Here is a 26,835-nt window from a genome sequence, read left to right on the forward strand (position 1 = left end):
CGTCCCTCTGCCTGCTCTCTGCGAGGTGTGAAATAATCTATTAATGATTGGGCTGAGCTGGTGTTGAGGGGCCACTGCATGTCAACTGCATTACCTGCAGGCTGCTAAAGACGGCATGGAGGAACCATGGAGGAGACAGGATAGTGGAGAGGAGGAGAGAGGAGCGGAGAGGTGTGGAGTAGAGGAGAGAGGAGAGAAGAGAGGATGAGAGAGGAGAGGACCGTGGAGGAGAGAGGAGAGTGGAGGGGAGTAGAGAGAGGAGGAGAGAGGAGAGTGGAGGAGAGAGAGGAGTGCAGGAGGGAGGAGGAAAGAGGAGTGGAGGAGAGAGGAGGAAAGAGAACTGTGGAGAGTGGAGAAGAGAGGAGAGTGGAGGGAGGAGTGGAGCGGGGCAAGAGAGGAGAGTGGAGGAGAGAGGAGTGAGGAAAGAGGAGGAGAGAGGAGGAGAGAGGAGCAGAGAGGTGTGACTAGAGGAGAGAGCGGCGTGGAGGAGACAGGAGTGGAGGGGAGCAGGAGAGAGGAGAGTGGAGGAGAGAGGAGTGAGGAGACAGGAGAGGTTTGGAGTAGAGGAGAGAGGGTAGTGGGGGAGAGTGGATGAGAGAGGAATGGAGAGGTGTGGCATGGAGGAGAGAGGAGTGAGAAGGTGCGGAGATGAGAAAGGAGAGTGGAGGAGAGGAGAATGGAGGAGAGAGGAGAGTGGAGGAGAGTGAAGGAGAGAGAAAAGTGGAGGATTGTGGAGCGAAGAGGTGTGGAGTGGAGTGGAGAGGAGTGACCCACATGTGCTATGCTGGCCTGCAGCCATGCATCCCTAATGAGCATACACTTATGCAGTGATGCAAGCTCTCACACACACACACACACACACACACACACACACACACACACACACACACACACACACACACACACACACACACACACACACACACACACACACACACACACACACACACACACACACAGAAACCCTCCCTGGCAGTGCATAAATGTTTTTACACTTTTCTGTTTTTCCTCGCTTGTCTTAAAGTGGGGCCAGCCTTTTGTGTCTCATATGTGCCTAAATTACCAACTCTCTCTCTCTCTCTCTCTCTCTCTCTCTCTCTCTCTCTCTCTCTCTCTCTCTCTCTCTCTCTCTCGCTGTCTCCCTTATAGGTCCACACACACACACACACACACACACACACACACACACACACACACACACACACACACACACACACACACATTCATACACTTTGTTGCCTGCAGTATTTTGGAGGAATCACATAGCCCTCCGAGTCTATTTCCGCTGCAGTGCCAGCATTGTTTCAGAGGTTGCTTGGCTGCAATTATAGTAAAGGACTCTGAGGGTCTGTTTACAACTGGGTGAACTGAACTACATCCTAATTAGCCTGGAGTGAGATGTTAAGTATCTAAATTTCAATGTTTTCATTGAAGTAAAAAAGTTCAGTGATGGACTCTGTTGCATGCCTCCAATAATAATTACACTTTGATGTACCATCAGTATTTGAACTTCCTGCAAGGATATGACAATTACCTCCATACACACGTTCCCAAACACAGTGCAGAAAGGGCGGTAAGTACGGAGATTGGAACAGGGCGATAACTATATTTTGACTTGAAGGGATGGATGTTGTGTGGTGATGAGGAGAGAATGGTGTTCTGAAAAAGTTTCATTAGAAGAAAGACAAGCAGTGCCATCTGCTGTTGTAAATGTGGAACGATAAGATAGGTTGAGTATGAGGTTCATTTGTGGTGGGCTTACTGTCTCTGCTTCGAAGTGGCATTTCTATTCTACTGCTTTTGGTAGGCTATTGGAGTTTACTCTAGTATTATAAGCCTGTTCAACAACTGCATAAATATTGCTAAAAAACAAAACAAAATATGCATCAGAGAATTAGGTATACTGTTCTGCACAAGCACCACCAGTGCTGATAGGCCTACAAGGGTTAGGATTAGGGCTAGGGCTAGGAGTTTTGCGTTTGTGCAGATTCACTGGTTGCCAGAGATCACCATGCCATACACAACTAGAATCAGTTGATGGGGTTCATTTCTCGACGACCAGGGGATAAAAAGGCTTGTTCCCGCCCGGTTTCGAACCGAGGACCTTTCGCGTGTTAGGCGAACGTGATAACCACTACACTACGGGAACTGAGCTGAAGGGGGCGTAGTAACCTTACAATTTGAAGGGTTTGGCACATCTTAAAAGTTGGTTATTCTTCTCTGTCTGGATTGAAACATGTATCAATATCTAAAGGCCATGGTAACGACGTAAACTGATAGATTTCTTATCTTTTGCCATTCATTTTCAACGGTACTTACGAGTATTTTTTGACACAGGGGGATGGGGATCCTTTGGCGCTGTCCTACCATAGTCAAACTGAAGCCTGTCACAGTCAGTCACCACTAAAACTGAAGTCATGTAGCACTTCTGTCCGTGAAACTAAGGAACCATACGTTCTGAAACATATTTTCCATGTATAATATATCACTGAATTGCATTGGCTAATGTTTACCCTAAGCAAGAAATTATACAAGATAGAATAAAAAGGTAGAACTTGATGCTCGAGCGCCAACCTGTGCTGCCGCTGTACTACCACGTGCTGTCGCTGTTTATCTAAGGACGAGTTTATAGAGCTCTTCAGCGTTGACGTCAACTTGTATGCGGCGTTTGGACTACCGGTTCCATGGCGATTTTTTACATTGCAAAACGCCATAGAGATTCAGGTTTGGCAAAAATATAAGTTGCACGGCAACAACGAACATTAGCGTGTCCCCGCATCCCTTTCTCATTAGTGGAACGGATCGTATCATCATGTTGGTGTATTCACATGTTAAATCATGACGATTATAATTCAATATTGCTAACCCCTTTCTGATCATTAAAACTTCCGAACTACATACTTTCCTTTGGTTGCCATGGGTACAACCTTCCGCACGTACATGCCGTTAGATACAGACGCCGCTTCTGTAGTCGGCAAAAGCTTCCGGGTTTAGCATATGGACGCAACATCGTATTTATGTCGAAGTTTGACACAAAATGATCAACCATGTCATACCTACAGCCTATTTTTAACACCCTCGACAGTTTGCGGGGGTTCGCTAAGCGCGTGCTTGCACTCGGAGCTTATTTGAAATTTACCCCTATTCATTCCCAATGGAGGCCGGAAGCCGATAGGAACCAGGACGTCCTTAAATGCTAACATGAAAGACTACAATCTACTACATGCTTCCGCTTCCGCTGAAGAACTCTATTCCAGCGGCGGGGGAGAGACCGAACAATTCGTTCTAGCCAGCAAGCGTTTGGGTTAGCTTCGAAAAACTACCAACAGAATCGCATAATATAAGAGCGTATTAAAAGCGTGCCTATTGATTGACACTTGTTTTCGCATCGGATTATTTACTGGTGCCATCACTTAAACTACCTGACCATTGCTAAACATAACACAGTGAAACAGTGGCTAGCTGGAGCTAGTTGTGTGCAGCCTACAACAATTATTATTGTTAGCAACGAGATGGATCTGTTCGGTGATCTCCCAGAACCAACACAGGTAACAGGTGAGTGTCAACGCTGTTAGATGAGTTTGATTATCCAGTGATGATGTGTGAGACAGACAGGCTGGAGTTGGGGTTGTTTTTGTTCTTTTTTAGCAGAGGGGCGTTGTATCACAGCCAGTTACCTGTAGCTAAAATTGCTAGTTCCACTGGTTCAAATGCATAGACTTTTCAGGTGTCAGTCGGTTACTTACGTTTATTTAGATGTGTGTAGATGAAACGTATATCTTTCCAAGCTAAACACCTGAGACTGCCAATAAAGTGGATGATTGTGCCCCAGGACGCCGTCAATGACCAACACATTCACGCTGGTCACTAGAGTGGAATAACTTTTCTTCAACACGTTGTTGACTACTAGAGTAGTGGCAACCTGTCAGGTTGAAGCAAGGCCACTCGATGTGTGTACACACAAGCAACATAATCTTGTAAACAGGCAGGGTGTGGATTGCAGTGCAATACTGCAGTCAATTATGCAATCCCACTGTTGGTTAATTGGCTATCTGTTTGAAATGAGAACTTGTAGAGTTGAAATGAGTTTGCAATTGGGCAGGCAGAAGTGGTGGAAAGGTCAACCTGTCTTGTGTACACAAACACTTTTCCACTATTGACACTTTGCAGCTAAGAAGGATCCTAAGCCACCTGAAGAAGACAGAGGGGAAAAGAGGAAACATGATGAGCTTCAAGAAAATGAGGTGACCGAGGAAAAGAGTCAAGAGGAAAAGAAAGTTTGTAAAGGTTTTCACCACTTTCACACAAATGTGTATTATTTTATCTGGATGCATTTCTTTAAAAACTAGACGATGCACTTATTCCTCCAAGCCTGGTAAATGTCCTTATGGTTGACGGTTTGTCTTTGTTGTGTGACTTGCTTAGAACATGCGAGGATGAAGGCCTATGTAGCAGCTCGGCGAGGAGAGAGGGATGAGATGCAGGATGCCCACGTTCTCCTTCCTGATATGGGAAGTGTCGCCTCTACCCTACCATCCCAAGTGTGAGTTCCTCATCACTTACCTTACCTGATGCTATTGAAGAGACACTGGCCATTTCCCAATGTGTTTCCCAGTGTGCATCCGTCAAAGTGTATCAACCTTTATAATCACGCCCAGTTATCTTTGGTGAACTCTGTGGAGTATCCAACCACTGGGCGTGACTTATTAGGCTGACACAACTCCAAGGCTCATACACTTGACATTGGAGTGACAATCTGTGTGCCTAATGTGGCATCCTCAATGTTTCTCATACATGTCAGTTTTTGGCCTGGAGTATTCCTGTTTGTTGTCAGATCTTCTCAGGGCAACACTGACTTTGAAAGGTGTGGGGTATGGGGTTGTCTGTACCTTGTTGTACTCTGTACCTTGCCTTCCGACTTTCTCTGTCCCCTTTTGTGAGTCGCTTTGGATGAAAGCGTCGGCTAAAGAAATACAGAGTTGAAATTTACCACGATGTCTCAGTGAAATAGCCTATATATTTCATTTCCTGTTAAGCCATTTTGTGTAAATGGGTCATTGACCTTCATGAGCAGATGTCGGATGGTACAACCACAGCTAATGCCACTCTGGTATGAAGTAAATTGATGAATTAATTATTGATAATTAATGTACAGTACATTGGTGTACATAAAATAATTTAGCGGTAAGTCATACAATAGATAAATGTGGCATTAGCTGTGGTTGCACCACTCTGATGTCTGCTACTAAAAACAAAACACACACACACACACACACACACACACACACACACACACACACACACACACACACACACACACACACACACACACACACACACGTCAGTGACCCTCATGTCACTGTCACCCTCAGGTCTCGACTGGCCTACTTTGCGGTGTTTGATGGTCACGGTGGAGCGAGGGCTTCCCGATTCGCTGCAGAGCATCTACATCATAACCTGGTTGCCAAGTTCCCCAAAGGTGACTCTTATCAACACTCAATATGGAATGTGGAATATGGTATAGCAGTCAGATATATATTTATTCTTCACAGGAGTATCCCACCTCTCCCCTCCCTGGAAGGTGTGTGTGTGTGTGTGTTGTGTTAGAAGGCATGGGAGCACTCAACTTCTGGGATGAAATGTTTGGGTGCGAGCAAACAAAATGTCAATTTAGGGTAGAAAAAAAATGAACTCTGGTTAAACTCAGTGACTCAGAGTTGTGGTCCCATAAACTGGCTTTGAGGGTGATCATATGCCTGAACAACAATGTCAAGCCACATCAGAACCCTATAGCAATTGCTTAAGTTAATGTATGCATGTTGTTCTTCATGCACTTATCAATGCATATTTAACCAGGTGACGGAGAGAACTTGGACAAGCTAATCAAAAAGTGTCTCGTGGATACATTCCGTCAGACAGATGAGGACTTTCTGAAGAAAGCCTCAAGCCAGTAAGTTCTCTTGTCCACCTCTGTTGTTTTGTTTTTCTTTCTACACCTTAGAAAATGTTTCCCTTGAAAATGTTGTGTGATACTCCTGTCAGCATCTTGCACTTTACCTTTGAAAAAAAGTAGAAATTTTGAGCAGCTGAGGCCTAATTGTTCAAATACCACCCTAACAAGTAGGAAGACTAATACAATGCCTTTGGCTTTGTCCATGGCTAAAATATATTTGAGCAAGGCACATAACTCTCACATTGCTCCAGGACCTGCAACAAACACTCTACTTAAATGCCGTCTTGGAGAAAAGCGTCAGCTGAGGGTAGGGATGCACCGATAACGATTCTGGTATTGGTATCGGCACCCGATACTGCTCATTATACTCGTACTCGTACTCGTACTCGTCAAGCACTTGCTGATACCAGGAACGATACTGCTATTACACAAAACAATGCAAAATCTTGTCACGTTCTGTGGACTTGAAAGCAGCATGGGAAAAAAGTGCCACTTCATACATTTACTAACATTTAAATCTACATGGAAATGGACAATAAATATATCACAGTTGGAAAAAAACAAGGCCATGCATTTATTTTCATTGTATTTTAGTGATAATAGGTATCGGTGTCGATACTCGGTATTGGCAAGTACACACATTAATGTACTTGTACTTGTATCGGTTTTCAAAAAAGTGGTATCGATGCATCCCCAGCTGAGGGTAATGTAATGTAACTTTTATTTTTCCCCTAAAAGCTCACATTTCAAAAGACTGTACAAAAGAGGATCTTTTGGAAGTCACCAAGCAAGCCTAATAAGTGCCTCAATCGACACTTTAAGCCATTTAATTCTGTGTTTCTGCCTTTCTATGTACATACACGTGAAACCCATACTGTAGGAGGGGCTGTAAGTGGCCTAATGAGATGTTGCGTTGCGTGTCTGCTTTGTCATTGTCACCGCACAGGAAGCCTGCGTGGAAGGACGGCTCCACTGCCACGTGTGTGCTGGTGGTGGATGACGTGCTGTATGTGGCCAACATCGGGGACAGCAGGGTGAGACTCGCACCACCTGCACTCTTTTAAAACCACATGTGTTTCACAGATAACAACTCCACATGAACACAGAATGAAAACGTACTTTCCTGCTGTTGCTGTCTATCGCTCAGTGCAGTTCCCTGTGCCTGTTAAATGCCACTGTTTATTGGCATTGTTAAACCTTGTTAATGTTTCTGTCCTTGTGCTGCAGTTGGTTCATTTGAATATTTATGCTGTTTAATTCTGCAACAATTGTGTTTGCTTGTAAGGAGGTTTTATTTTTTTTCATTTTAGGCATTTGGAATCTAAATACTGTATTCTATTCTTTCAGGCTGTTCTTTGTCGTTCAGAGCGTGTGGAGGACACAGGGGAAAAGAAAACGGTGACCCTCGCACTTAGTAAAGAACACAATCCCACCATCTACGAGGAACGCATGAGGATACAGAGGGCAGGGGGCACAGTCAGGTGTGTGTGGGGGAGATTATGTGTGTGTTTCCTGAAGTTATGACAACGGCATAGACTTCCTAATAGTATCATGGCCCAAGATGTACTTAAGACGCTTAAGACAAAAGGGAAAGGAAATATCAGAGGCTAACTGAAATGTTACGTAAATGTACAATCCTTTAATATAGAATGGCAACACGTTTAATAGCACATGGCTATATTTTCCCGGCCATATTGGCCTTCATCAGGGGATGAACGGTTTCAAGCCCCATTGTGCCCTTTTTTACTAATACATGTGTTGAGATTAGAGATGCACTGGATCCTGATTTTTTAGGATCCTGCCGGATACCGGATCCAATGCTTAAGATCCTGCCGGATCCGGAACCGGATACCGGATCCTACGAAAGGGTTGAAACACATAGCCTACTCACGCACGTGGGCCCTTTTTATCACGTTGTCTCAAACTATTTTGACTGAAAAGCCTCGGCTACCGGATCCTGGATCCTGGAACTGGATCTGGATCCTGTGAAACACCCTATTATCCTGCCGGATCCGGAACTGGATCTTGGATCCTGTGCATCTCTAGTTGAGAATGCAAGCCAACCCTCTGCAAAAATGTGTGTGTGTGCGCATGTGTGTGTGTTTGTAGGGAGGGTCGTGTGTTGGGGGTTCTGGAGGTGTCCCGCTCCATAGGAGATGGCCAGTACAAGCGCTGTGGAGTCATCTCTACGCCAGACATCAGACGATGCACGCTCACTGCCAGCGACCAGTAAGACATTTTAGTCATTTCCATGTGGATTTCACTAATTCATGATGCGTTGAATACACTTGAGGCAGTTTTTGGACAATGCACAATTCATTGTGCCATGTGTTTGATGGGACTCTCCTGTACTTCTGTGTTGTCCAGGTTCATCATTCTGGCCTGTGACGGTCTCTTCAAGGTCTTCTCACCAGAGGAAGCGGTCAGATACGTCAACAACATCCTAGAGGTCAGTGAAAAAACCCCCCACAAATTTTCAGAGCAAATGTCACAATAATACACATGCACATTCTTTTTTGACATTTTATTAGCTGTGCTTGTGATTGAGCACATCTATGCAGCACTGCACAGTCTCTGAATTATATGTTTCAATTTTATCAGGAAAACAAGTATTCTAAAGATCAGCAATGATGAGCTGCGTGTGTGTGCATACGTACTACACCACATTGCTCAATGGCTAACATGGCAAGTAACATCAAGTCAGTGTTTATTGTCAGTTTCTTCATATGCACAGGTCATACAAGGAAATTGAAATTACGTTTCTTTCTCCGTACCATGAAAGGACATATTTCAATTTCTTTGTATGACCTGTGCATATGAAGAAACTGTCAATAAAAGCTGACTTGACTTGACTTGAAAACAAGAATAGAAATAATTTCGATGTGTGATGTGTTGTATGCTGCGGTACAACATGATGCCTGTGGTGACCATGGTAACATCTGATACTTTCAGGACACATCTGTTGCCGTGGAGAAGAAGGAGGACCAGACGGAGGGGGAGGCCCGTTACGACGCCGCTTGCCAGCGATTGGCCAGCGAGGCTGTGAGGCGGGGCTCTGGCGATAACGTCACTGTGATCCTGGTGACCGTCGAGCTCTGACAGCCATGAGTCTGTTAATGTGCGCATTCCAATATGCCGACTTACGTCCTCCTCTTGCGCTTGTGGCCTCGTACCAGGAAGTAATACATCATGATGACATCACTGACGACAGCATTGCATTTCAATATCTCGCAAAAGCTCAATTGTTAAGTCATTTTTCTCATTTGCAAACTGCATGGTGAATGAAGAATAATCCCCCAAAAATTGTTGTGGCTAGGCTGACAGCGGGGAAACGTAATTGTTTTCCCCACGGAGGCGAAGCGTCAGCAAAACGTGGGGCCACAAGCACAAGTGGAGGAAGGGAGTCCACATATTGGAATGCACTCTGTGTGTCCCCTTTCCTGTCTCCAGGAAGCACTGAGGTCCAAGAAAGAGCTGTGCTCTGCCAAACATGCCCTCAAAGTCTGCTACACTATTATTTTACTGTTATGGGCTTGTAGTTCACATGCTATTTGGTTACTTGGGGTGTTGTGGGCTGAGAATAAGGAATGTTTCTCTGTGTCTCATTCGTGCTGAGTAATGCATCACCACCCTACTGAATGAATTATTCATTAAAGCCTTGCATTGTTTTGTAAAATGTTTGTGATTTGTTGCTTTTGAGGGGCTAGTGTGTGTACTCCATATGTCCAGTGTTCAGAACAAAAGGTTTTCACACCCCTTAAGACACAGTATTATACATTTGCTGTTACCAGAAGGGCAATAACCAAGTCGTAGTACATTACTAAAGGCCCTGTGTCATGTCATAGTGTTAAATTTTCAATTACTAATTACAGCATGCCACTGGAGGTACGGTGTGCATGAAGGGGTTAGTAATGGTTAGTTTAACAGATTTTTACCACAATAGGCTAGGAATTTGAGAAATCATGGGAAGAGCTTTTTAGAGCTGGACAGCAACCCTTCTTGTTAAAAATGATGTGTCAATGAGATATTTGAGATAAAAGTTGGGGTTTGGGTTTTTTTCATATCACCTCAAAAGAGACAACTTTATAGAAAGCTAATTTGTCCGTTTTGGCAGAGCCACCAAGACAGACCAGCTATCGCAAATTTAAGAAGGTGTAATTTTCATTATAAAAAAAGTCATTTTTTTCTGACTGGAGAGACCAAATAATAGAAAAACGTAATCCTCTTTTTGAATGTACCTTTCAGGATGGACTGTCTTGTCTTGCAGAGTGATATTTTTATATATATCTAAAAGTAAAACCATTTGAGTTTTTGTAGTGATTTGAAACCATGATTCATATTTTTGAAAACATAAAAGACGACTGCACAGGCACAAGCAATAATCACATGGTGACTCTTACTTTGACAACTAACGCGGGTACGATTGTAAAATACACCCATTGGTTGAAAAGCGTGCATTGGTCGTCCATATGATGGTGATATCAACCAATGAGATAGCTATTTGTGCCCAGAGGCAACTTGATTCGTTGACGAGGGTCAAGTTTGTTGGAAAAATCATCGACTACTAAAACAACGGCTTCCTTTCCTCCCTTTGAGCAAGCAAGGTGTTTGACTCCGGAAATCTGCAGAACGAAGGAGCTGTGCCTGTTTGTCATGCTACAGAATGCATGCGCGCGGAGGCAGGCAGCTGTCAACATTTCAACCAAACCGCAGAGACAGGAGTGCGTTATTTATTCACCGGTGAAGTCACGTGCATTTTAAGATTTTATGTTTTTTTCTTGAGGCAAATATGGTGTTGAGCTTGGTGCGGTGAAACATCCGTCTTCTCTTGTGACTCCCTCAATGAGACTCACTTTCCGTTAGCTCTATTTTACAATTCTATAATGGTTCACTGCTAATTCATATCTGTTAAGCCAGCATAATAAGATTTTGTGGATACTGGGCCTATCCTTGTCTAAGTAGATCTTGTTTTAATACCCAATGCCCCATTCGAACAGCTTTATGGCTAACATTTAGCTAATTGTTGCTGTCCCAAATTGTTGCTTGGAACCTAATCATGAATAATTTATTGCAATACAAAGCCGTGTGACTTCCGTTATCAGCGTTGTAATTTTTAAGATACATAGGAAAAACGGACTATAGTCTGCGAACAAAGTGACATGACGCAAACAAAGAATAATTGCACCAGTTGGAGTGCTACGATGGATTCCTGCTTGGACTTTGAAGAGTGCATCAAGGACTCTCCGCGATTCAGGTACAGTTTAGTTTAATGCCACGATTTCAATGGTTTTCTCGTGTCAATGTATCCAACAGACAGAAATGAATGAAACTGCCCGACGTAACTCCTTTTTACAGGGCCTCCTTGGACCAGTGCGAGAGTGATGTAACGGAATTGGAGAGTCGTGTCGGGAAGGTGAGACGTGGTGCATCCTGCGATTAACTTTGAGTCATTCCCAATCCCTCCGTCTGTGCGGGAAGATTTCATCTCCAAGATTATTTTGTTGTTGTTGTCCTACTGTCTGACGCCATATTTGCATATCTCCTAGGTGATGAAGATGTGCAGTAAGATGGTGGAGGCTGGACAGGCATACAACAACGCCAATCAGCTGTTCTTGGCTGCGTTGGCAGAGTTCTCCCTGTATCATAAGCGTGACAATGTCATCATGGTGAGGTTACTTACTGCACACGTGCATGCCCACACAGTATGAATATCAACAAGCTTTTCCAGTACTACAGCTGAGGAAGTGTGTGATTGAATCCGATGCGACAGCAAGGAAAAATTGCCCCACTTCTTGACAGGATATTAGAGCAGTGTACAGTATGCAATCCACCACATATAATAACTGTTTATGTGTACCTATCCTTCTCCCACAACAGAACTGTCTGCGTCAGTTTAATCAGGGCCTACAGGAGATGATGCAGTTCCATACGGTAAGCATTGCAAGCTACTCCCCTGCCAAACGCCTCTTGATAGTTGATCTCTATTCACCCTGCTATTTTTATAACAATATGGTAATAACTGATGCGTATGATGGAGCGTATGCATTCACACTAGCTATTGTAAGATAATGAGTAGTTATGCATAACTGCCATGTGAGAGTCGGACGCAAGTCATCTTTCACCTCAAGTGGGTGGCAGTGTATCTTCTTAATGCATTTGCCTTCAAATTCTTTATTTGCTGTATTGTGTTTTTGCCTTCCACAGATGCTGTTTGATCAGACTCAGAGAGCAATCACACAGCAGCTGACGAACCTGCTGTCACAGTATGCACCCATTTCATCTATGGCCTCAGCATATACACCAACCTCTGTGTTGTATAAACACACATTTACCAAATACCTGTGTCACACTTCCATTCACCTACACTATCTGACCCATTACCTTGTAAAAATGTTTGCCATAGGTTATGATGAATAAGCTCTCTTCCTTTTTGGCATTCATGTATTCTGGTAGCGGTTAACAGTGAATTATAGTCCCTCCTGACCTTAAAAACAAAAACATTGCCTAGGTCTAGTGCCCACATTTAGAATGCATCCACCGTGTTCCATATCAAAACGGAACAGTCACGGAAGTAACTATGACGCTACTTATCAAGCTGTGTCAAAATTCTAGATTACATTATTTACAGGTAATTTACTGTAAATGTCCCTCTCTGTCAGGTTCCTGCCGCAGATAAAGGACACGCGAAGGGAATTTGTGCGTATTGGGGACGACCTGGAGACGGCCGCTGCGAAGAACGCCCAGATATCACGACACAAGGCCACGGATGCCGAGAGGGCCAGTCACCTACTGCTTGCCACACGCAAGTGTCATCAACACTTTGCCCTGGACTACTGCTTGCAGGTAAATGGTTGCTTACAGTGTCCATCAAGATTGACTAACTGTGAAGTGGTGGCAACAGGTTCCTATGTCATGGTTAGGTTTGCAGTGTACCTTTTTACCATTCTTTATTCACTGAGATGGCTAGATTTGCAATGCGCCTTTAAAATTCGGAGCCCCGGTGGTTACAATACCGTTCTTTATTCACTGAGATGGGCTGTGTGTCGTCAGTTTTGATTATTGCTATTGTAGAGTTTACAACGAAATCTACAATACTTAAAAGATTCAATAAAGAAATGGATAGCAAATGCATTCATTCTTAACATCTTCATACTCATGTTCTCCCCTTTCCCAAAATGCATTCACTTTGAACCTCACAACATATAGGCGTATCCAACAAATTGCTTTCAGATTTGAGTTGATAGCTGGTGGTTTAAATTGTAGTGTAGTCCAAAATTGTTGTCAGTAAGATATTATGTTAGATGCGAGTGCTTCCAGGTCAAAGTTCAATCCGCAGAATCTGTCAGTAAAGTATGGCGGATATTTTGTACACTCCTGTGTGTGAACCTCAGTGTTTGTCAGTGGTGACTCAGACCAACCTTAGATATCCTGGAGCAGTAGGGCAGGTGTGTTTGCACAAGGATCTAGCAGACCAGAAAAAAAGCAGGAGACACACATTACCACGGTCTGGTAACTCCTGTGTGATCATGTGAAGACTCATTGGTCCACGAGCAGGGAACAGACATATTCGTCAGAAAAGCTTGAAGCTTGTAAATGACACAAATGTCTCATCTCCTCAAATCAGTTGGAGATATTTCATAAAGTCATTGGAGATGTTGTTCTCATTTTATAAGCTCCTCTGTTGTAGTCACAAAAATCAGGTTTGGGTTGCAGTTACAAAGCTATGCTTAGAATGCTTAATGTGAAGCAAACCAGCATATAACAGACTCTGCACGGAGAGCAAAGTCTATGTAATATGTCTTACAATGGCATGCCCCTACATTTGCTAAGTGTCATCATGTTTGTCCTTTTGTTGTTTTTGCAGCTGAACAACTTTAAAGTCCAACAGAAGCTGGACATCTTGAACTCGGTAAGTGTGTCCGTGTGTGTCCGTGTGTGTCCGTGTGTGTCCGTGTGTGTGTGTGTGTGTGTGTGTGTGTGTGTGTGTGTGTGTGTGTGTGTGTGTGTGTGTGTGTGTGTGTGTGTGTGTCCTTCGGCCTTGTTGTTGAGATGATTGCTGGAGGACTGCCCTGGCATCGGTCCATGTGGCAGAGCACCAGGCAGACAGGCAGACAGCAGGGGATTACTTTGTCTGCTGGGGCTGTTAGTTAGGCTATTAGTGGGAGGTGGCCCAGGGGTCCCCGCGGGAGGCCCTTAGCTCCACACGATGCCATGGTGAAGAGGAGAGGAGAGGAGATGCTCCCCTCCAACAAGCTGCCTGAAAAGTGTGTGTGTGTGTGTGTGTGTGTGTGTGTGTTTGTATATTGTTTGTACGTGTAAATACTCTATGCAGGTTTCCATGTATGAATTTTGTCTTCATTGTGCTTTAATGACAATATTTGGTCTGGTATGACCTTGTGTTTAGCTGCTCCCTGAAGCTTAAAGTTCTTATGAAGTATGCTGCCCAGTTCTTATGAAATGTGTGTGTGTGTGTGTGTGTGTGTGTGTGTGTGTGTGTGTGTGTGTGTGTTACAGGTCTTCTCCTACTTCCATGCGCAATACACCTTCTTCCATCAAGGCTATGACTTACTCAAAGACCTGGAGCCCACCATGAAAACTATGGCAACGCAGGTTTGTTTTGGTACTCCTCCTGGTCAAAGACATAATTTCCCCCCCCCCCCCCCCCCCCCCCCCCCAGTAAATCCCATATAGGTTTACACCACCAGGGCCGCTGACAGCTTTGGCTGGGCCCAGGACAAAGTCATCTGAAAGAGCCCCCCACCCAATACATTCAATGTAATGAGGACCCAATTTTGGGCCCCCCATCTCCCTGGGCCCGGGACAGCTGACCCTTTTGTCCCCCATTGTCGGCTTCCCTGTACACCGCTTTACACTTATGTACCTATACACTGCCATTTATTGAAGGACTTGTCGTCTCTGTGAGCTGCATTGACTCCATTGAAGCTGCATTGTGTGTATTGTGAAAGGTGGTTAGGGCACACCGGTGTCAGATGACACCTGCAATTCACACAAACAAGTGTTCAGTAGGGCATGCTTTCCTTATCTGTTTCCTTATGCTATCATTGACACTTCCCTGTCTGTGACAATGGCCAAGGGCCATCCCACGCAAGCCATTAAAACCAACAGCAGGGAAGTATGGTACTGTGAGAGGCACTTATTGATCTGCCTTCATGAAGGGACCATATGTTACAACAGGAATATTTTGCACTCCCTGTGGCAGTGTTGTTCTCACTGTGTGAGCCAAGTAACATCTCATTTCATATACTGTATACTCTCGTGGTATTTTATTTTACTTTAGTGTTTAGTGACCATGTTTGATTTGTTATCTAGTACGGGGGACAAAAAACTCACACTTATTTCATGTCAAAAAAGTCAAAATTATATTTTTACACTGTCTGATTCATGATTTGAGATGACCTTTTGAATTTCAGTTGGACTTAGCCATGATCAAAATAACATTTTGGTTTTGAACCACATCAAAGGGATTTAGACTGAACACATGATTAAACCCCATCATTCTTTTTCTCCTTAGCTCGCTCAACTCTCTACAGACGTCTCAGCCAAAAGGAAAGATCTGGAGAATAGACACCTTCTGGTACAGCAGAGAGTAAGTTTTTGTGATTTACTTACAGTATGTCAGTAAACACATGTAAACTTGTAAACAAACATAATATTTTCAAATATCAAGACGCATATCAAAATGTGAGCTGCAGTATATGAAGCAAGCCCAGAAGTTATTCCGATATTCCTCTAGTTGCTGAGTGTTTTAGTCTAGATTTTGGTACACATATCCTCATTATAATTCTTGTGTTGTGTCTCCTTGCTTGTGACTTGCTCTGATTGTGTCTGCATGGTTGCTTGTGTTGTGCAGGACGCCTCAGGGGAGTCTGTGGTGGCCTGTACCCCAGCAGATGGAGGGACCATCCAGGGCTACCTCTTCAAGCGCTCTCGCAGGAAGAACAAGATGTGGAAGAGGTGAGTTGTAGCAGGAAAGTTAAGAGCGTTGTCATTGTACCTTTTTTGATTCCTTCTTTCTTTCTTTCTTTCTTTCTTTCTTTCTTTCTTTCTTTCTTTCTTTCTTTCTTTCTTTCTTTCTCTCTCTCTTTCTTTCTCTTTCTTTCTTTCTTTCCTCTGCTTTTTCAAATCCGTAATTTACACAATGACTATGTTTACATTATGTTTTTAATTCAGAATTAATAATTCAAAATTAAATAGCTCCGTCGAGTTTTGATCTTTCCTTTAATTCCGAGTTAACAGGTGTTTACATGACGTTTTCAAAGAGGAATTAATCTTCATTCAGAATGAAAGTCGGTTAATTCCGAATTAAATGCCTCATTTAAGTGTAGCAATTCTCTGGATTTCAAGCAAGTGTACTGATGACTGGAACTATGATTACCGTAAAGCTGATTGCAGTACATATGTTGTCTTTTTGAGTTTTCTCTTCATTCATCATGATGATAAGTTATGCACTGTTTTTCTTGTCTTTCTATAGATGCTGGTTCTCCACTGAAAGCAACCAACTAGTGTACACTAAATCCCACAAGGTGAGGGAACCATCCCAGCCTTTCTCTTCCCCACCGTCAATACTAATCAGATTTTGTACCCATTAAAATCCACACAAGTCATTGCCTTCTCCAGAAGTAGGTTGAGATAGGAATGGTTATAATAATGCACCACAAAAAGATGTTGCTGTACTGAAATAGGAAAAACATTTTATATTTTTGGTAAACACAATTGTACAATCCAGAGAAAGAGTATGAATGATTGAAAAAGTATTATATCCTTTTATAAGTAGCGTAACATCAATTTAAATGCTTATTTTGTGCTGTGGTCGCTCTTCATTTGACAGGAGGAGCCCACTGTGCTGTTCGATGACCTCAGGCTGTGTGCTGTGAAGCCGCTGGATACCATTGACCGGCGCTTTTGTTTCGAGCTGGTGTCAGTTCAGAAGTGAGGACCAGACTGCAGATAATGAGGATCTGTTCCAGAGAGGAAGGAAGGAAGGAGGGAGAGAGGAAGGGAAGCTAGGAGGGAGGGAGGGAGCGAGTTAGAGAGAGGAAGGGGGAGAGAGTAGAGGGAGGGGAGGTGAAGGGAAGGAGGCATTGGGAGTTTGGTGATTTGAGGCAGGGAGCTTGGATGAATAAGCACTTTTTGGCGCAAACTGATTTGTAATGTTTTATTTCACATACAATCTCAACCCAGTTGGCCAAAAGCATGGCTGGGCTCAAAACCACTGTTTGGACCAAACTGAATTGTAGTGTTTTAATGTCACATACTATCTCAAACCTATTGGAGCATACAGTAGTCATCTAAGAAGAATAAGGGCATACGGCTATAGCGTATTGGGTTGTGGGCACTGGCACAGTAACAAGACTTCTTGGATGTCTTGGATGCAATTTCAATAATCCTTCAATGATGCAGTTGATTTATTTGGTAAAGACAAGACTGAAATGTGTTTTGCTATGTCACAAATTGATATTTCTTCAGAGTATATTGAAGTATATTGAAAGTGTATTGAAGTGTAATGAAGTGTATGGTATTGAAGTATATTGAAAGTGTATTGGAATACAGCCACCCTGCTGACAGAAAGAAGATTCATTTTAAGCATATTGGGTGTTGGACACAGCATCTGGACTGACTTCTCTGATGTCAGAAACGTACAGTGAAATGTCAATACAAGCTAAGAATAGAAATGCTGCAGGTGATGCATTTAGCAAGGGCAAGACTATCATATGTTCTTCATTCACCACCATGGCTGCATTCCAATATGCGACCTTGCGTCCTCCACTTGTGCTCGTGGCCTCACATTTTGCTGATGCAATGCCTACGTGGAGAAAACAGTTAAGTTTCCCCGCCGTCAGCCTAGCCACAACAATTTTTGGGGGACCTATTATTCATTCACCATACAGTTTGCAAATGAGAAAATGACTTTACAATTGAACTTCTGCAAGATATTGAAATATAATGTTGTTGTCAGTGATGTCATCACGACGAATAGCTTCCTGGTACGAGGCTACAAGCACAAGTGGAGGACGCAAGGTCACATATTGGAACGCACCCCATGTGAATCTCTTTACCCTCGTGTTGACCCCCGTTCCCATTTGTCTCCACAGATGCTGTGCCCTCCAGGCGGACTCGGAGGAGCTGAAGCAGGCCTGGATCAATGCGGTGCAGGGCAGCATAGACATGGCCTACCGCGAGAAGGAGGAGGCACCATCACCTCAGGTACCAAACTCACTTAGCTCAGCCATTCTAATGTCACACGATTTAGGAAAGGAGGTCACTTGCGCTCTAGCCGTTTTGGTGCTCAACTCTGATAAAGACGCACTGCATCGAAACGTTAGTCATGCTTGCACCACAATAAAATAACGGCTAAAAGTATCCTGTGTGCTCCAGTCATCCTTGGCCCAGTCTCTTTGAAGTGGAACAGCTTGTTTTCAACTCAATCCTTCACACAATCTACATCTCAATGAGCCAGGCCACAGGATGCATTGGGGGAGGGATATTGTAATTGAAGACATCTCGATATGATACGTTTTTATCCAATATCTTACAAAAGCATAATTCAGAAGACCAGCCAATCTAATGGGTATTTTTCTATGCTTTCCTCTGATCGTTACATCTGTCCTCTGGCCTCCAGCATTATGATGTGAGGTTTGACCTCAACGATCACCTCAACTTTTAAAATTCAATATCTGGCCAGAACATAATTCAGGAGTTACTCTCGCATTTGAATGAGGATATTGAATTTGGGGGGAATAGCCCCCCAAAAAAGCCGCTCTGAGGTGCTTGACGACAGGGAAACCTTATTGAGGAAGAGGAGTGAGAACCGATTCACAAGGTTGAAGGAGCCCAGCCATGGCTCAGATGGTAGGGCACTGCACTGTTACACCGTGGATTCGGGTTCGATTCCAGCCCAATTCCTACTCATTTTCTCTCCCACTCTTCACTGATCTATCCCAGTAGAGGAGAAAAAGCCCCTCAAAAATATTAAATCATAAAAAGATTAAAAACAACCTAAGGCTGGAGGAAACTAATGGTGGAAATGTATTGAAATGCACATTGTCATGCTCCCCAGTCCCCAGCACCTTCTCATCCTCCACATGGCCCAGTGCGTAGGTCACCTAATGGAGATCCACAGATGTGTCGTAAGGTCACCATGTGGCGGGATGCTATAAAGATTTCCTTAATGGCTACTATGAAATATTCATCGCTTCCCCCCGGCCTCAATGCATTTACACACAGAGCAAGACACCCCATGGAGATGCAGATGTCATCTCATGAATACCAAAATAGAACTACTGTAGCGTCCTTGCTTCTTAAAATACCCAGAGGGTAAAATTGTTGCAGCTATTTAAAGATTTGAAAAAGGCTCAGGGTAATGACTGTTTTTGTAAGGAAAAGTATGAAAAACTATGTGCTTTTAAAACGTATGCGTGTAGTTTTGATGTTTGTGACACTTTGGAAGGGTAGGGAAACAAAAACACACCAAACCAGCAGATACATATGGAAATGGAACAGAAAAAGACAACTGTAATAAAGAGCTGTTTTGAGCTGAGGACAAGAAATTATTTTCTGAAAATGGCATTGTAGGCCTAGGTTTTCAAAATCTTCCAATACGGAAAAGGGTATCATCAGACCGGTTTGACATTTTTTTAGTCCTCTCACGGGGATCCATATCTCCATCATTGCTGACTAAGCAACACTCGATACTCTTTACCCAATCTGGCACATTTTATCTAAGGTCAAATCTGTTTTGTTTTTACTGGATGACATGAACATTTTTTTGTTTTACTGGCCTGACAGTATATTTCCATACACAAGGTATTTGACTCCAGCATGTTAACTTGTGGTGTCTCTCATGGTAGATATATCGAGTAACAAAATAACGTGGACAATGATAACAAATTAATATAATATATTATTGAGTAATAATGCATATATATGTTAATAAACTGTACAGTGATGCATATAAAGATGCTGTACAAGAGGTACACTGACTCTGTAATGTAATTTAGATGGCACAGTAGAACTTAGTGTGAGTGTAAGAGGCCTAAGACCAGAGAAACCGAAGACCAGAGAAACCGTAGTCTGCACTTTGTATATGAAAAATCTAATTCATTTTCTAGATTTAAATTCTGTGAACTGTATTCCTCATGTGTTGTAAAGCACTTTGTTTTTAACTATATTGTATTTTATTGAGCTATTGAAGTAAAAAGATTTTAACCATGTGACTCCCTTGCCATTTCCCCTTGTACAGCCTAAAGAGAGCTGTCCCCCGGTACAGTCTGTGTCGTCCCCCCAGCCGGGGCAGGGGGCCCCCAGGCAGGCGGTGCTGGGTGTGGCCCTCAGGGGCCTGGGGAACCTGCGCTGCTGCGACTGCGGAGAGGAGGAGCCGCGCTGGGCCAGCGTCAACCTGGGCATCACCATGTGCATCGAGTGCTCTGGCATCCACAGGTACTGCCTGCTTTGGGCTCACTTTGCATTTCTTTTTTTTTTTTGAGTGTTTATTAGGTTGTAAAAGACTCACTGACTCATGTCAGCAGCTATATTCTGGTGTCAACACTTGATATATAGAATAGCAATTTGCATTGTGACCAATGAAAGTGGAGTGACTTTGGAGGGATTTTCTTTGTTGACACTGAAGCTGTTGATATTATCAGAAATGGGTCTCGGCTTCAACTTACTCCATGCTGGTTTAGAGGGCATGGGGATATTCATGTGCTTAATGTTTTGCAGGAGCCTAGGGGTACATCTGTCTAAAGTGCGATCGCTCACTCTAGACTCATGGGATCCTGAACAAATTAAGGTGAGTGGCTTTGTGTTTGTGTGTGTGTGTGTAAGCAAGAGGGAGAGACCAGCCGACGGACAGACAGACACTTTTCAACTTTCCAGCAAATCTTCGATTTCTCTGACTGATTCTGATGGTGTCATCTGCTGATGAAGATGTCTCTGATTGTTAATTCTGTTTTGAGTTTACTTGTGCTACATGTGTCTGTTCCAGCTACTTTGTATACTGGGGAATGACGTCATCAACGGCATCTATGAGGAGTGTAGTACAGAAGACGGCATTAAGAAGCCCACATCACAGAGCCCACGGTAAGCGCTGCTCATTAATGAATACTGTATGTACTTTTTTTGACTCTTTGACTGTTTGAGACTCGCTTTGGTAGTCGTTAGTGCATGTATCTGACCTCCGTTAGCAATATAATTCTCTTTTCTTATAAGGTTATGTAATGGGCATTAACTGTCCAGGAACAGGCTATAGAGAAAGTCGATATTAAAAGAAAAGTTTAATCACCATTTTAAATTACTCAAATGTACTACTAAATTGTTGTTAGCACCATTAAAGATTCCCAATAGAGTCAAATAGAAAGTAAAGTGGTCAATTATCTTAATGGAATTGTGCATTGAAATGTTGATGAAAATGTGATATCAATAGGTTAATGGCAAACTTGCATCCAAATTTGAAGCAGAATGGAGTTTCCACTGCCTTGTCCTTATTTCCAACAAAGCAGTCATCTGGAAAGCCATTATCCCAATATCCTTCTCCTAAAGACCGTAGCATGTCTAGTATTTTACCCTTCTCCCATGTTTCAACATGTCCATCTCTCTTTCAGCCAGGAAAAAGAGACGTGGATCAAGGACAAGTATGTGGAGAAGAAGTTCGTGCGAAAGGCCAGTTCACCCGATTTAGGTAAAAGCGCCAAACGATTTTATGATTTGATCATCATGGATCAAGTTCGGTTGGCTTAACACTAATCACATCCTGTTTTACTTGTTTGTCTAGACTCTTGAGGATAGTTAAAAGATTTGCCCATGAAAACTTTGTAAATGGTAAATTGACTGCATCTAAATAGATATTGCCTTTCCACTCCTTTGCCTCACATTCAGCCGTTCACATTTGCATCCACACACCTGTAGAAGATTCTGCCACACGGGGTGCCAACCTGCCACCAGAAGCAATTTTGTCTAAATTGTAATGGGAAAACCCGCGACACAAACACACGTACAACCACTTTTTCCTCTGTCATACCTGTTGTGGTGCATCTCCTTAGAAACGGCCAGGTGTGATAATGGTCGGAGGCTGTTCCAGGCAGCTCTCCAGGGGGACCTGGTTGCCATGGCAGCAGCGTTGGCCCAGGGGGCGGAGGTGAATTGGAGCGACCCAGAGCAGGAGGGGAGAACCGCCCTGATTGGTGCAGCCATCGGCGTATGTTTCACTCTAGTGAATATACATAATATTAGTTTACAATTATGACGTTCCCATGTGTTCTATTACAGTGTACCATATGTCTATATCAGGTAGATAACCTTTTCCAGTTTGTCTTGTGATTAATTTCAGTGGACTTTGTGTGTGGCAATGGGTTCACAGTTTATACGTATATTATCCATTATTGTTCTTTTTTTTTAAATTGTATATTCTGTATGTAATCTCATGGCAGGGTTCCCTTTTGGCGTGTGAGTTCTTGCTCCAGAACGGAGCCAACGTTAACTACAGGGACCAGAGGGGCCAGGGGTCCCTGCATGCTGCTGCCATCGGGGGCCACACAGGGTGAGTTGCCCCACAGGGGCCCCTTCCACATCACACACATGCTAGGAAGCTCCGTGCTCTTACCACTGGACAGGACATTATACTGTATGTTTGATGTGTGTATATAATGTGGATGCTGCAGTCTCCTGGTGCAGATTGGAGTGTGTATCCAAGTCAATATTTGCTATATAAAAACCTCGATTCGACCACATTATATAAACGGTGCTATTCTATACCAAGAGTTTTAAGTAATAGATTAAGACTGAGTCATTACGTTTTTGTTAACAACCAGCGTATAACAGAGCTCAGCATAATGGGGTTAATATAGGACATTTATAGGAAGCAACTGTGTTCAAGTTCTGTGTGTGTGTGTGTGTGTGTGTGTGTGTGTGTGTGTGTGTGTGTGTGTGTGTGTGTGTGTGTGTGTGTGTGTGTGTGTGTGTGTATATATACATGTACATTTACATATACATATACACGTACATATACATGTACATTTTTTATTTTTTATGATACCAATACCTGGGAAATGTTTTTTTTTCCATCAACTTTACTCATGCTAATAAATTCAGTATGCTCGTATTGTAAAAAAAACAAAAAACAGAACCTGATTTCACAGCTCATCTATTTGACACACATGGTCTCCATGTCATTAGGCAGGTGTGCCTGCTCCTGAAGAGGGGAGCCAATCAATACGCAGCTGATGAAAAGGGAAATGACCCGCTCAGTATCGCCATGGAGACTGCTCATGCAGACATCGTTACTCTGTGAGTATCTCTCTGCTTTCTTGAAGCGTAGATGTGGAACACAAAAGGTGTGTGCGTGTGCGTGTGTGTGTGTGGCAGAAAAATGGGGAGTGAGAGCATTTATAATGCTCATTCGGTACTGCATATTCTTATTGATGCATCCAAATGATAGTTCACGAAAGTCCTGGAATACCACAGGATAAGCATGTCTCTCTTTTTTGTCCTCCGATGTGTTGTAATATAAATAACTAAAAAAAGATTTCTTTTGACCATGTGTGATTTCATTTTTTCCTCTGCAGGCTAAGAATGGCACGCATGAATGAGGAGATGAGAGATTCTGAGGGATTCTTTGGTTCAATTGGTAAGTTTAAAAAGTGGGCAAAAACCAAATTAACTCTTAAGTATTGGACAAAGGGTCTTTTTCACCTTTCTGATGAGTATAGTTGTATGTTTCATTTCATTTGTAGTTTTATGTGAGCCTTATGCAGACATTCTTTAGTGTTTGAAAATAATATATGGTTGCTGCATCTCAGTGACTCCATATTTAGTCAGATTTAAGATTTAACTGTTAATTTCTGATTCCCTTTCTGCCTTTTATCTGACGTCTCTGTTATCAGGAGATGACGAGACATTCCAGGACATCTTCCGTGACTTCAGCGACATGGCGTCCCACACTCCGGAGAAGCTGACGCGTAGGCAGTTCAGCAGGAGCACGGACGAGGAGAGCATGAGCGAGGGAGGCCGGCTGGCAAGCACCTCCACCCAGGATGAGGACCCAGGAGGAGGAAGCGGCGGAGGAGGAGGAGGAGGTGGTGGTGGAGGAGGAGAGGTGGACACCTAGTCTGGATCTCAATATTCCTCCTCTGGCTGTTTCTTTCACCTGATGTGGAGAAGAGGAGGAGGAGGAGAAGAAGGAAGATAAATACTCTGGGTCTGTGTATCCCTCCTCCTGCTATGTCCTCCATCTGATGGGGAGAAGAGGAGGAGGAGGAGGACACTTGGGACCCCATGCAATATCAATATCCCTCCTCCACTCGTTCCCTTTGTAATCCAACTTTATGCTTCAAAGCTTGGCATCATCGAGGAGGACCTCTCATTACACAAAAGGATGGAGCACAAGGACAAGGCCGTAGGACCGAGGCAAGATGTTGGCAAAAGAAGCTTGATTCCGCCATCTTCCCTTGACGGGTAGCTGGAGGATAGAGGAAACGTTTGGAGGAGGGATATTGATCCGGACACACCCTATGCTGTCACTCCAGCTACTTATACACGTCACCACATCTGGCCTCCATAGGGTTTTGGAGTTAATTGTGGGATTGTTTAGACAGTATTGTTTTGTTTGTTGTTTGTCCATTGTTTTCCGTTTTGTTTTACCACTTCAGGAAAGTTTTAATATCAGGAAACGTAGTGTCGGACTTAACCACACCGTTACACAGAGGAATATTATTAACACAAGAAGGGGAAGAGAATAGGGGGGGGAAATCTCAATATCCCTCGGGCACATTCATATCCCTTGTCTTCCTCCCACCCCACACACCAGAATGGCATCATGTAAAATACATACCGTAGGTATCTCACGCCAGTGCTTTCCTCATTTAGGTGTGACGCCTTTGCAAGTAATGTCGTGGTCCTGAGCGCCGCGGCAAAAAAAACAAAAACATTTTTGTCACGTGACGAGGTTTCCCTCTTTCTCTGTGAATTTTTGTTACCAGGGCGAATTTCTAATGCTAAATGCGAAAATGCTCTGCTGTGCCCTGACCAAGACCATGCCAAACCCTAATCTGGCAGCAAAGCAATGTTTCTGCTGCTCTACTTTTGCCAAGCACAGCAAAACATGCAAGGGAAATGGCGAATTTATTGCGATATTGTTTCCAGACCAAAACCTAACCTGTCACAGGGCGTTGGGAAGTACGAGTCAACATGCCAAGGCGTCGTGCACAAACGCAATAGACGGTTCAAATCGGCGTGTTATCTTACTTACTTTAATGATGCCATTTTGCACACACATACACTTGAACAGACCATGTGGTTTAGGAAGCCTCCATCTATTTGAATCCCCCTGTCTCTTACTTAATCCGACTCATTTGTCACTCGAGGATCTGTGGTTTTATCAAAAACCATTTGAGGTTGACTAAAGGAAGCAGAGCAAGTTGTGTTATGCTTTTAGAGTTGATTTATCATGCAAGTGAGGAAAGTGAGGAAAAGTTACATAGGAAACTTCAGAAAGCATATTATCCAACTGGGTAATTATTATGTCTGTGTGGTAATAGAGGCTGGACAATAGCCGTGTCATTTATACTACAAGTGGCTTTCTGACTGATGTGCACAAGAATCACTTATCGACTTTGTAAAAACTGTAGTGTTTGTTTACCACAACAAAATGGTAGTCCTAAGTGGTAGGTTAGATCTTAATTTTTTTTGGTGGTGCACATATTCCAGCCAATGACAGTGGTGCTGGAAAATCTACTACTGAATAGTAAAATGGAAGAAGCTAAGGACGGCACTCCCAGATTTTTTCAGTTAAAACTTTTAAGACACGTGAATAGGCGATAGTGTAAGCGTGCCTTTTCCACATATCATGGAAATACGTTGTGGATCAGAATGTTGTATCTATGGCTACGTTTAATTCTGAATAAAGCTTAATTCAGCTTTGAAAACAGCATGTAAACATGTAACACTTCGGAATTAAATGAATGATCAATGTAAACTAGACTGAACTAATTAATTCAGAATGATTAATTCTGAATTAAAAATCGTCATGTAAACGTAGTGAATGGCACCTTGTGGATGGACATTTGGAGGTAGAGAACGCTGGTAGCACAGTATGTATAGGGGGCATTCATATGAAGGAGTTTCAGGTTTGTGTAGAGTAAGCTGATCTCAGGTCTTGTGTGGTATGTCTGCTAACGAAAGGTCTATTTTTAGAAAGCCTTGCCAGGTTTTGCTATTTTTGTTTACTACCAGTATGTGCTACTTGATTACACTTGTAAGTCTTATACCTTTTACTTGAAGGATTATTATACAGATGCATGATGATAACCCTGCAAATAATATAGGAGTATACGCGAGGACTTACATTCTTGCTCTTAAACAGACCACTGGCCAGATCCTTCTCTTAGGAAATTTGCAAGACAAAGGGAAAAGTATTACAAAATATTTGTTTGTTTTTTTAAAGAGTAATGTTTGCTTCATTGTGTAGGAGGACTTTATGGATTTTAGCTTAAACATTGTGTGCACATATGTAAACTTAAATGAATATTATACTGTTTCTTTTTGTGTGTGTTTGCTAAGTGATGGCGCTTAAATATTGGATTATTTCTCACTGATGAACTACTGTGGATTTGTGCCGCCCTCAAGAGCCACTAAATGCCTGTCTCCTCATTTCAAATCTCACTGCTCATGGGGCAATGAGCTAATATTGTGGAAAGCTGTTACTGTGGGATATATTTGTGTATGCACTAAATGGAACATAGAAAACAACTGCTCTCCATATTGATATAAGAAAGTACTACATTATTATATTAACAAAATGTTATGTTGTAACACAATGCATTATTAAAAATACAGTTTATTTAACAAACTTTCATGGGTGAATGGATTAT

The 26,835-nt window shown here is 43.0% G+C and overlaps 2 protein-coding genes and 1 non-coding gene across 5 annotated transcripts; 2 read left to right on the forward strand and 1 right to left on the reverse strand.

Moving 5' to 3' along the window:
* Window positions 1-2,076: 2,076 nt before the first annotated feature.
* On the reverse strand, window positions 2,077-2,149 carry trnav-aac (transfer RNA valine (anticodon AAC)). Its single transcript has one exon. It is a non-coding gene; the product is annotated as a tRNA-Val (tRNA).
* Window positions 2,150-3,269: 1,120 nt separating this feature from the next.
* On the forward strand, window positions 3,270-9,617 carry ilkap (integrin-linked kinase-associated serine/threonine phosphatase). Of its 3 annotated transcripts, XM_063204421.1 has the most exons (10): window positions 3,270-3,555; window positions 4,171-4,287; window positions 4,426-4,543; window positions 5,373-5,479; window positions 5,857-5,950; window positions 6,900-6,987; window positions 7,301-7,434; window positions 8,063-8,182; window positions 8,321-8,402; window positions 8,906-9,617. In XM_063204421.1, the coding sequence occupies exons 1-10, from the start codon at window positions 3,513-3,515 to the stop codon at window positions 9,050-9,052; spliced, it is 1,050 nt and encodes a 349-aa protein (XP_063060491.1). In that variant the 5' UTR covers window positions 3,270-3,512; the 3' UTR covers window positions 9,053-9,617. The 3 variants fall into 3 exon arrangements, with proteins under 3 accessions (XP_063060491.1, XP_063060493.1, XP_063060492.1); XM_063204423.1 differs by lacking the exon at window positions 3,270-3,555 and having other exon boundaries at window positions 4,175-4,244; XM_063204422.1 differs by lacking the exon at window positions 3,270-3,555 and having other exon boundaries at window positions 4,178-4,277.
* Window positions 9,618-10,455: 838 nt separating this feature from the next.
* zgc:162872 (BAR_ACAPs and ArfGap_ACAP domain-containing protein) lies at window positions 10,456-26,814 on the forward strand. The gene is made up of 22 exons (XM_063205445.1): window positions 10,456-11,207; window positions 11,309-11,366; window positions 11,500-11,619; window positions 11,831-11,884; window positions 12,158-12,216; window positions 12,613-12,796; window positions 13,818-13,862; window positions 14,468-14,563; window positions 15,486-15,560; window positions 15,825-15,928; window positions 16,446-16,497; window positions 16,803-16,903; window positions 18,067-18,178; window positions 20,214-20,410; window positions 20,693-20,762; window positions 20,958-21,052; window positions 21,574-21,650; window positions 22,012-22,166; window positions 22,399-22,508; window positions 23,144-23,254; window positions 23,533-23,594; window positions 23,851-26,814. The coding sequence occupies exons 1-22, from the start codon at window positions 11,113-11,115 to the stop codon at window positions 24,072-24,074; spliced, it is 2,256 nt and encodes a 751-aa protein (XP_063061515.1). The 5' UTR covers window positions 10,456-11,112; the 3' UTR covers window positions 24,075-26,814.
* The last annotated feature ends 21 nt before the right edge of the window (window positions 26,815-26,835 follow it).

The sequence above is a fragment of the Engraulis encrasicolus genome, chromosome 8 (genome assembly GCF_034702125.1).
Source record: "Engraulis encrasicolus isolate BLACKSEA-1 chromosome 8, IST_EnEncr_1.0, whole genome shotgun sequence".
In the NCBI taxonomy this organism is placed as follows: Eukaryota; Metazoa; Chordata; class Actinopteri; order Clupeiformes; family Engraulidae; genus Engraulis; species Engraulis encrasicolus.

Excerpts from the sequence above, each read along its gene's own strand:
- ilkap (XM_063204421.1), top strand. The coding sequence starts at position 3,513 with ATGGATCTGTTCGGTGATCTCCCAGAACCAACACAGGTAACAG. Across the intron at positions 3,556-4,170 it reads AGAACCAACACAGGTAACAG|CTAAGAAGGATCCTAAGCCA; the intron begins GTGAGTGTCAAC and ends GACACTTTGCAG. Across the intron at positions 6,988-7,300 it reads CCAACATCGGGGACAGCAGG|GCTGTTCTTTGTCGTTCAGA; the intron begins GTGAGACTCGCA and ends CTATTCTTTCAG.
- zgc:162872 (XM_063205445.1), top strand. The coding sequence starts at position 11,113 with ATGACGCAAACAAAGAATAATTGCACCAGTTGGAGTGCTACGATGGAT. Across the intron at positions 11,620-11,830 it reads AGCGTGACAATGTCATCATG|AACTGTCTGCGTCAGTTTAA; the intron begins GTGAGGTTACTT and ends CTCCCACAACAG. Across the intron at positions 18,179-20,213 it reads AGGAGGCACCATCACCTCAG|CCTAAAGAGAGCTGTCCCCC; the intron begins GTACCAAACTCA and ends CCCCTTGTACAG.